The sequence below is a fragment of the Amphibalanus amphitrite genome, unplaced genomic scaffold (assembly GCF_019059575.1).
Source record: "Amphibalanus amphitrite isolate SeventyFive unplaced genomic scaffold, NRLGWU_Aamphi_draft 000038F_arrow, whole genome shotgun sequence".
NCBI lineage: Eukaryota > Metazoa > Arthropoda > Thecostraca > Balanomorpha > Balanidae > Amphibalanus > Amphibalanus amphitrite.
This window is the reverse complement of record NW_024881534.1, coordinates 1,539,272-1,550,435: the sequence shown is the minus strand read 5'-3', so window position 1 is coordinate 1,550,435 and position 11,164 is coordinate 1,539,272. Positions and strand designations below refer to the sequence as shown.

Sequence of the window (11,164 nt, the reverse complement as noted above, 5' to 3'; positions counted from 1 at the left end):
TCAGACCGTTCAGGCCGGATCTTTTGACACCAACTCTATTTTCAGGTCAGGCTAAGCCACCGAATTTTAACCCGCACCCAGTTGGGCTATTCCCGAACCCTGCCGCCCGTAGGGGGGGGGGGGGTGCGTTTCGGCCCCCTTAAAATTTCGGAGACGCTTACAATTCAAACGGTGCTCAATAGCTTCCACCGAAGACCAACTGTTACAACATCGAGAAAAAGACATGTCATCGAAAATCATCGATAGAGTGTTATTTGATTAAAGTGACCATCCCACCTTAACATTAGTTTTGAGTTGAGATAGCCAAAATGGGGTCCCTGGCTTACACTTACCGGTTTGAGCACTCAAAACATCCAGAAATGCCTCAAATCGAATATATATGTATAATTTCAAAGCTACAGCACTGTGGATTCAGAGGGGCTAATGCATTTGGATGCCTTCTCTGAATTTGTTACGTAAACGCAGATCTAACGATTTTGAATATTTTACAAAAACGTTTGGTAGCACGTGGTGGTATATGCTGCTTTGCGCGCAACGAGTGCCGCACTATCAGCTGCCAAACTATTGCTTCCAGAAAAAGTCACTATAGGAACAGCGAGCTCCCAAAAAGTAAGCAAAAGTAAAAGGCTAATATCTTGAAAACCGGTGAATATATTTCGGTGGAATTTGGTAGAACTTTGTTGCCGTTCTTTCTGAACCAAGCGACATCACTTTCATGCCAATTCATTAACTTTTTTGAAGGTGGGAGGGTCCCTTTAATACATGTGCTGCTAAACGTGGTCAATGATAATTATAGGCTAAGTCACAGGTCAGGTCGCTAAGGGTCACAATATGAACCCAACTGTACAAGGGTAGTGTGATACATGTTTTAAGGTCAATTTTATGTTTCAAATTGTATTAACTATGTGGGTTAAGCGACCATTGGCACCGGTTTAGGATACACTCTGGTCAAGGTCAGGTCAAGATCAGGTAAAGAACGTCCAATTTCAAAAGTAGTATTTTTGTATAAAAATGTATTGATTCGATGCTGGATGCAGCTCGCCACGGGGAATCCAATGGTGGTGTTAGTTTTACGCTAGGTGGTCTAGAATAGCTAAAAATTGAGTGACAAGTTGATGTCACCAATTTTGAACAGCTTTTCGATATAAGTTTGCCAAAACTGGAGCTATCGATCTGAAAATAGGTATGTGATGTCGATGGATTACTTATGTTGTGTAAGATATATTCTGCATTTTTGTCTTCATTTTTTTTTGTATGTATAGGAAACTATAAAACATTCTTATTTTTGTGGACCAAATGCAAAATGTTAAAAGTCCCAGATAGCAGTTCTATTGCATCGTTAACCCGCACACCGACGGGGGGGGGGGGGGCGGTTAACCGCCCCCTGAGGTTTTTCATAAATAGCGGAAAAACCACGGCGCGTACACGAAATTTAGCATGACTTTTCCGTCATCAATTGTACACATGATGTGCAAGTTTGAATCTCCTACCTTTGAAGGTCAGGTCACCAGGTTATTTCGAATGACCCAGCCTCTCATCACTTTTTGCAACTTTGTCACCGTGTCAGAGCTACAGTAGATGACGGAGGTCTTTGAAAGTTGCAGGATGTAATAAGGCCGTTGGTAGCTACAATTCTGATCTCTCGGAATTTTGATGTCGATGACCTTAGGTCAGGGCAATTTCTTGACTCCCCATTATAGTCAATGGGGAGAAAATCGACCCCCTGTTTTTCCACTAGAACGCGTCAGAATGGCCCAATATACCATGGGTGACTTCATATACGATCAAACTTGACTACATTAAGGCCTTTTTTGCTCTTGGGCAACTCTTAGGTCATGTGACGTCATCAAGGGCCACCATTTTTTGCTAATAACTTCTTACATAACGAGATACAGCCGCGCGGATGGTCTCATTGTGCTCAGCTCGTCAAGGCGCATCGAATGATATATATGATGACCTTGAGGTCACGTGACCTGAGGTCAACCTTTCACCTGGACTTTTCGAGGTCAACACATATATGGTTCGATGCAGATTGACGAGAGGATCACGATGATGCCATTAGTTTGTTTCTAGCTTAGCTACTTCGAAAGTTATTCGAGAAAAATCTTGCTTCATTATTGCCTTCAAATCTTGCCTCACAATTTTGAGTTGGACCCCTGGGACGTCATCTTTTACTTGACCACTGTGACGTCATCTATGGCCTGACCTGAAAATGACCTTCAAAAAATTGTTGACCTTGTCCGTGCGTACCCCATGCCGTTTACCGCTTGCCGCTATCTTGCTTCGTTCTCGAGATCTCAGGTCAGGCGGATACCCGGACCCCGTCGGTTCTAAGTTGGTGCGGACCCTCGTCGGTGCGCGGTACTACACCCTTTTTGCATTCGGACATTGTTTTTTTTTATCTTCAAAACTGTAGGCATGCCAGCTCTTCCGCATATTTTTGTTTTTCTCGAAAGTGGCAGATGACGTTATCTGACGTCATTTGCAGCCAACCTATCATCGTCTAGTTTATAGACATGTTTAGCCGCAAGGTGTAAAATTGATGCCCAGAGAAGGTCCTGAAAGTTTAATGACAATATCTGCCATTCTTGAGGAGCTGATATCGACAGAAAATGTGAGGGAGGCGCTTTCGCCCCCCCCCCCCCTCCCTCCCCCACGGGGCACGGATTAATAAGCTAGGGCACATTTAAACCCTACAATGCTTGTTTCCTCTCAGACAGCAACGACAACAATACAAGCACAGAAAGTATTTATTAGACCGAGGCGACAATAAGAGTAGGACAATGGAAACAACAGCACATTTACCTAAGCCAAAACTATACATATACCCAACATTCATAGATGCGCCGGTCTCCGGCCGTTGGATGTGGACGGGACCAGAAAGTTACCTACAGTATATATATATCGTCCTCCAATGCCTAGAACCTCATGTATCCCGTGCGGTGTGCAATGTGCATCAATATGTAAATGTTTGCCGGACCAATCCCACTCATTTCCTACGTCAGTTTCACCCTGGGACGTATCATCATTACAGCGTCCTTTAGCGAGTAGTAGAACCCGTGCCAGGCGTACCAGACGACCCCATCTTTGCCGCTAGTCGGATTATTGTTGCCGTAGTAGATGCCGTTCAAGTTGCTCTCATGGCAGTTGTTGAACCACCAGCCGGCTGCATAGACCTCACCGCAGTTTGCAGACCAAAGGTCGTTGTCCTCGTCATCTGTGCTGAACTGCATACCGCTGTGGTAGCTGAGCGAATCGCCGGCATCACCAGAGTAGTTTGCGGCATACAGTCGGAACCGGCCCTCGTGTGAAGAGACGCTGAACTGGCCGTACAGAGCGTATCGCGTGGCGCCGACCCAGTCGCCGAGCTCGATCTTCAGCTCGTAGACGCGGTCGTGCCGAGAGGTGATGAGCCACATGTACTCCAGGCCCCACCAGAACTCCGAGTTCAGCTGGCCGAAGCCGTAGCGGTAGTCGTCGTACTGGCGCGCGAAGCTGAGCTGCATGGGGTTGTCCTGTCGCCGCTGAAGCACCGTCCAGCCGGCGGGATCGCTGAAGTCGCAGTAGGCCCACACGGGAGGGCCGCCGGCGCCCTCCAGGATGGAGTAGACGCCGCTCGCGGTGCCGTAGGGTAGGTCACTGCAGTCCCATATGGGCATCCGGTTTCGGTCAGTTCCGTCCAGCTGGCGAGCGGGCCTTAGGTCGAGGCGAAGCGCCCGGTTTGCAGGCGGGCCGACCAGTAAATGATCATCCAGCCTCACTCCTGATGCTATTTGAAGGCAGGACAACAGAAGGGCAGAGTTTGACATCCACAACATGATCTGAAAATGAAACAAAGTGTTTGAGTACAAAGTGTGCGCCAAATCCTATTAGTGCGCTGGTTACGACGGACAGCTTCTTTACATCGTTTTAATGAAAAGTCCCTGAAATTTGAATGTTTCTTCATACATGTTGAGAAAAACATTCCCTTTTGATTAAATATTATCAAAGGATTTCATCGCTATAGAGTATTTTATGGTTATTTAGGTAGATGTTATTATCCGTGAAATAAAAACATCTGAGGGGGCTGCATTATATGAAATAAATGCAATTAATTTAACAAGAGGTTTATTAACCCTGAAGTATGTAACACGAACAATATCACATATCGTAGAAACGGAAAAGTGCGTAACTCGAAGTGCTGTCCAACATTACATGATATCCATCTTATGGTTCGTTAGTATACAAAATGAATAGCGGACAACAAACACTTGTCTCACCAGAAATCCATTGGACATCACGTTCACAGCCTCACTCGCCTTGAAACTTGCAACTCAGTCAAACAGCACTGGATACATCAATTACTTATCAATCAATAGGTCAACGTAGCTTCTGAAATATGATTGGATTTAGGTGTTGCACGTACGTGCTGTTTGACGAAGTCGGCATGAGCCACCGGTCCAGGGGTATAAGTACCTCCTCGTGGCACTTGTTGACGCAATCTCGCGATGACAGCTCCCGAAGTCTCGATCACGCGATTCAGAACAAATTTCTGCAGACACGGAAGATGCATGCTCCCCATCTGATAGCGCATGTCCTGGCACCATGCATCATTTGGAGGACTGACGGAATCTCCACAAGTGTGCCAAGCTCGCCACCAGCTGACCAGATGTGTCGCTCCACTGTTGATAAGACATCAAATTGCAACACTTTCGATATAATTTATCAGGGGTGACACCTCATTAGTGTGCAACATATTTTGTGTTACCGAGGCCGGAGCGTCTGGACTTGAAGAAGTATTGATGAACATCGATGCACAGACCTTGCTTTTTTAGGGATTTCTATTCATTACGCACTGTTGTGCAGTTTAAAGGAAACTATTGCAAATTTAATTTGCTAAGTTTTCTTCCAATTATAGAAAAACAGCAAATTTGTATGATCAAAAGTTGCATTCATTTATCATTGTATCGGGCCTACGAGTGGGCCAATTTGCCCCAAATGCCCACCTTGAATCCGCCAGTGTGCACTGCATTCTGTACCTACATATACCTACTTATTGACCGTCACTCCTTCAAGTATTTTTTTTTTTGCTTAATTAGGCCCTTTCGGTCTGACAAGACCATTTCTGAGCCGGAAGGATGATAGGAATTAGGGGAGACATTGGTCTGGGCAGACACCTTCGTGAGTCACCAGGGCTTAGCCCGTCCGGCGAAGAACAGGCCGACCAGCCCCCCCCCCCCTCCCAAATATACTCACTGCACCCGGCTGCGGGTGTGCTCTCTTGGGAGCAACGGTGCCGCTCCAAGGGAGCAGCCTGCATGATATTAAGTTGCCTGTCCAGCCCGGAGAGAGGGTTGCGGCGTGAAGGAGAAGAATTTGAGCATCCTGAGGATGAAAACGACGGACGGGCTGCTCCTTCAAGTCAGGCAGTGGACCCCGCATGGACATTGGACAGCCTGCGCTTACGGCGCCGTGGCGACCTCTGTGGCCGGGATCGAGCGTCACCACGCGGCGCTGGCTGTCTCGGTACAGTGGCGATGGCGAACAACTGACGACGGAATGGAAACATTGTCTTCACAACCAGAGCCCGGAGGCCAGACGCATTGTTCCATGGCAGCGGCACTGCTTTGCTCACAGAAATTGGAAAATATCTAAGCTTCACGTGCACATATAGTGGCCTGCATAGTACCTACTTATATACATTGTATATGTGTGATGTGTTATGCATTATGAAACATTTGTGCTCACGGGCGCCACTTTCTGAAATTTCATTGTTATAGGACGCCTCCCAATTGTCAGCTATAGCCAAAACCATTTTACGTTACCATGCATTGCCACCATCCGATGCCTTCAATTAGCTGAAGACCCAGTTTAAATCCGACCAAGTAGCAGCCATAGCCGCTGGAATCGCAGTTGTACCCAAGGCAAGGACAAAGACAATTCATTTATCTGCTTTATGATGCACAGTTTTGCGGAACTGTTGCGTGAAATTAGTTTCAGCATCATGCATATTCAAAAGGACCAGCGGTCCGGTGTTGAAAGTGTTTCGGCGCGACTTCCACTGTTGATAAGCGAAACGGTTTCGAAATAAGCCTTGGCCAATGCTTCCATAGGCGGCGGAACGGGGGGGGGGGGGCACCGGGGCACCGTGCCCCCCTTTGATTTTGGTATTTTAACATTAGCCCAATGGGCGCTGCATAGGAAGAATGGGACCAAAAGTCGGCAGTGCCCCCTCCTTTAATTGAAGGTGTTCCGCCGCCACTAAATGCTACCGCGTAGAAAAGTGGATTGGCAATTTTACACCTCTGTTGCCTACATTTCGATGACATCATTTAGAACGGCTACATATCAAATTATGCTTACCTATAACAAAAGTATAGACTACATATAACGTTTAGCACTATCATGATCATTGTAGTGATAAACAGTATCTATTGACATACAGTTTGATGTTCTAAAGAATGATAAAGCAGTTAATAGGTTTTTGTGGCTATTTTTTGAAATTTTTACTATTTTATACAAATTTGGCGTCACATTCACAAATTTACACTTGATAAGGCACCACTACACTGAATCGGCTTAAATTGATGGTAACGAAAGGTCAACATTGCCCAGCCTTTTTGCTAAAGTGACGCAAGAGGTGTTTTATTTTGAGAAGTGATTAAAATATAATGAGAGGATTACCATGCTTCCTTGATCTTTTAAATGCATGGCAAATCAATTGCTGTGAAGCCTGGTGCTCAAACACTGTTTTCATTTACCATTCATGTGTGGCTGAGTCTGGTACAAAGGAAGTGCAGCGATCCCAGCGCAAGTTCTATAGCTCTTTTGTGATTAAAAGCCGCGGCATTGTTGCACAGTTAATGCACGACCTGCACTCCGGCGCTGTTTCCTGCGAGCGACGGTCAATGCAAAGCTGTATCGTCGGTACTAAGCGTGCCGATTACAATATGGTGGTAGGGACCATGAACAATATAGTTTTACTGCACCCTGTGGATAATCGCGCGTGATTTCATCACTAAATCACCCAACCCTCAGCACCAAGCCCATTCATTCAACCACAGCCACAAAACACCATTCAGCGAAATTCGTATAAACCATGCTGCGTGAAAAACTGTGTTTCACCTGTCCACCGGCACACCGCAAACGCCTGCGCCATCTCTGAGAGCGAAACTGATGACCGAATCATGACCATGTTCAATCGAAGAGTTTCCCACCAGACGTCTGAAGAAGTCTCTAATTTTCACCCGTCAGCTTCTCGCAGCTGCCCAGGCGGAGGGATGATTAACAGTTTGGAGACCATGAGCCCCTTTTCTCTCACTCAGAGGTCCGCAAAGCCACCGATATAGATGGTGGCCACCGAGAGTCGTTTGTAGTGCCAGGACTTCGGCCCACTACACCTCAAGTCTACCTTATAGGCATGCATATGTGTTCCAACTTCTCAGCGCAGGTGGGTTCGCACGTAAAACAAAGCTGTGTCGTAGTATGCAAAAAGACGCCGGAATTCTTTTTTTCTCTCTCTCTCTCTCTCTCTCTCTCTCTCTCTCTCTCTCTCTCTCTCTCTCTCTCTCTCTCTCTCTCTCTCTCTCTCTCTCTCTCTCTCTCTCTCTCTCTTCTCTATTCATGATATATTTTCAAAAGATAATTATCGTCTCATATTGCTTCTCATCATGCGGTCAATTTGTCATATTTATACGGACACTAGTGAACGTACTTTAAAAACTCTCTATTGCTTGACTTACATTTAAGAGAAGATGAGGAAGCCAAAGACGTGGAAAACCAATTTTTCACACTTGAAGTGAAACATCGCACCTCCATTGATCTTGATGGCATGCGATCATATTTGAAGGAAAGAGAGGGAGATACGTTTTTTTTTTACCACGTGCCACTAACAGATGGCCACGAGGAAACTCAACCACAACTCAGCCAGACTTTCATGAGGCAGGCATGTGACTGAGGGCTTTTGGAGAACGGTCGGACCAGCTGTCGTACAGGGACATGATAGAACGGAAGAGAGAGAGAGAGAGAGAGAGAGAGAGAGAGAGAGAGAGAGAGAGAGAGAGAGAGAGAGAGAGAGAGAGAGGAGAGAGAGAGAGAGAGAGAGAGAAGGAGAGAGGGAGAGAGAGAGAGGGAGAGAGAGACAGACAGACAGACAGACAGACAGACAGACAGACAGACAGACAGACAGACAGACAGACAGACAGACAGACAGACAGACAGACAGACAGACAGACAGTCACAGAGAGGGAGAGATGGCAGAGCAGTGATAGGTAAGTGAGAGTACAGGAGATGGGAAGACCGCACCTTCAGCAGCGGACGGTGAGAGCTCAGAGCTGATTGACCACAGCCACATGTTCTCAGGTGGTGTCGTCTGACGGTTTCACTCGTGGGTCGTGTGTCTTCAGTGGATACTGCGACATGGGACAAATGGAAACCGCGCTTCATTGCCAGACGTGAAATTCAGAATTTATCTCCCGACTTCGAATCCGTTGTTATGCTTGAGTCATTCCGTCCAGTGTTATCTGGGCTGCGAAAGTCGCTAAACAATGCAATGTCGTTGCATTGCCATTTTTTGGGCAAATTATCGCCTAAAACATTCGTTCTAAGAAAAAGGATAAAGGTAGGCATCGTTTATGTTCTTACATGTTGAAAACTGTCATTAGGTATTTACAACATGACTCTGTGGAGGCTGTCTTCGTTGCTCAATTATAAAAAAGATAATTTGGGTGTTCAATGAATGACTGCAATTTCTTATATGTCCAGGAGCTTTTATCATGGCTTTTATGGCTTTAACTACATATGTTTCACTGCAGCTTTTTTGTCAAACCACATGCAGGTGAGTTCTGAGTAGCCACCACTCAAAAGACCCAATTCCCTCTCCTGCACTGCTCTTTATCTCTGTCTGACTGTCTGTCTGTCTGTCTGTCTGTCTGTCTGTCTGTCTGTCTGTCTGTCTGTCTGTCTGTCTGTCTGTCTGTCTATCTGTCTGTCTGTCTGTCTGTCTGTCTGTCTGTCTGTCTGTCTGTCTGTCTATCTGTCTGTCTGCCTGTATGTCTGTCTGTCTGTCTGTCTGTCTGTCAACTCAACTCAACTCATTTATTTTAACAAACCAGACAAAGTAAAGGTACACAAAACATAGAAATGGGATCGGTGCAAAAGCCTAAAGCTTAATTAAAGGCACCTCTCCACATTAAATAATGCTTGACAAAACATGACACCGCCGGGATTAACATAATACACCAACATATCTATAAATCAAATGAAAGGCGGACATGAACAAGGGTGTGAGATTACTTCTCCGCTGAGCTTGGGCTGTTTTTTTGTCTGTCTGTCTGTCTGTCTGTCTGTCTGTCTGTCTGTCTGTCTGTCTGTCTGTCTCTCTCTTCTCTCTCTCTCTCTCTCTCTCTCTCTCTCTCTCTCTCTCTCTCTCTCTCTCTCTCTCTCTCTCTCTCTCTCTCTCTCTCTCTCTCTTCTTTCATTTTTCTAATATTTTCATCATTTCTCTCTGCTCTGCCTTCCGCACTTCGCAGACATCCCGCTGAATCAGGGGACCGTTTGAATGCAGCCCGACATAGTCTTGTTTTGATGCAACAACATTGGCTTCACTCTTTCTTTTGATGATTCAGTGCCTAGTGACATCTAAATAGTTGACGCTGTTACTCTCTCGCATAACAGGATACGCCTATCCCATTTCTGGAGATAAATGAAAGTAAATTTACGGTACGGCTTCCTGGAAATACGCTACTATGTATATGCCTACAGGGCTAAGAGATGGCCATATTCATCTCGTACGGGCCTAATGGATGAGCTACGAGCTAAAGTTTTGATGAATACCAAGGAAGATGTTATGATCGTCGGGTACTCGTGGTTTGATGCTCTCTCGAGGATCTAGTTAACGTGTTTACCCACTAATCTTGGGCACACACTCCTTCAGAATTCAGCTGCAATGCTCACAGCAATTAGTTGTAAGCTGGAAGAGCAAATATCAGGCAAAGGCAAGTCGGCAACCAATTTCGTTATGCGATGAGGTTCAGAATAATGTGGATCCTAAAATAAAATGAGCCTCTTATATAAAACAAAATTAGGTCTATCGATGCCATGAAACATTCTGAACTCTTGCCAAGGGAGTGAAGCATACAACATTTTTAGCAATAGTTTCCAATTGTGTAGTAATAGTTATAGGCTCCGAATACGAATTGGTACGGCTCTCGCGAGATTAAGCGCTAGGTTTTACACTTTTACATTTCCGGTTATATCTCAGAAACTAATCGATCTACGATGAAGCCATTTTACACGATCGTGGCCGGGTTGTGAACCAACAAGTCGATCGCATCTTCAACACTTAAAAGCTAAAGACGACGAAGATACAGCCTGGAGTACACTGAATTTTCTAGGTGCAAAACCTACCGCTAAAACCCGCGAGACCTGTACACTAAACACAGCTTCCAGTGACCCATATAACGCTGTTTTAACCGCTCTTACCACGAGCACTACCCTGCCGTGGAATATTGCAGGCACGTTTGAATGGCTCACTGCCTGCCCATCTGTTCGGAGCGTGTCACATGACACGTGACCTCAGCGCCCTTTTCGTGGGCAGATCAGCATTGGTGTTTCAAGGAAGCTGAATGGATCAATCTTACCCGAGGCTCTCATATTTTCTAGATTCAGCTGCACTCTTAAGATAAATCGCCGATGATTGAAAACAGGGATGCCCGAGGCCAGGTGACTGGCTGAAACAGTAGTCTAGCTCTGTCTCTGATCTAACAAATGCAATGCAATAATAAAACTACCATCCCTCGGGGAGAACAAGCGGCTCAGGCTTCTGTCTCCGTATGCCGCTTTCAGGCATCGAGGAAGGGAAATAAAACTGCTACGACCGCTGCCAGGTAGATTGCTTTTCAGCGTGAGCGCCCCAGAATATCTACTTAGACGAATGAGGCACAACACCGTCCAGAGACACGCGTGTAAATGCGTTCATCTCTCAAGTTCGCAGAACGTGGTAATGAAAATATGCTGAGTCTTCTCCAGGATAGGATATGTAAATGACGCTACATTACGGCGGGCTGTAGGCTGGCTTTACAACTGGTGTTGAACAGAACCTATTTTGAATGGTTACTTGCCATAAGTTTATCGCCTTGCTTTGAATAGTGAGAGAAGCATTCAACCTAGGAACTTAAGCACGTTA

General features: G+C 45.7%; 1 protein-coding gene across 1 annotated transcript; it reads right to left on the bottom strand.

Moving 5' to 3' along the window:
* Positions 1-2,734: 2,734 nt before the first annotated feature.
* LOC122373678 (microfibril-associated glycoprotein 4-like) lies at positions 2,735-4,423 on the bottom strand. Its single transcript, XM_043351984.1, has 2 exons — positions 4,260-4,423; positions 2,735-3,821 (listed from the first exon to the last, which is right to left on the bottom strand). Exons 1-2 carry the CDS (start codon positions 4,275-4,277, stop codon positions 2,997-2,999), a joined length of 843 nt encoding a protein of 280 aa, XP_043207919.1. The 5' UTR covers positions 4,278-4,423; the 3' UTR covers positions 2,735-2,996.
* Positions 4,424-11,164: the final 6,741 nt, after the last annotated feature.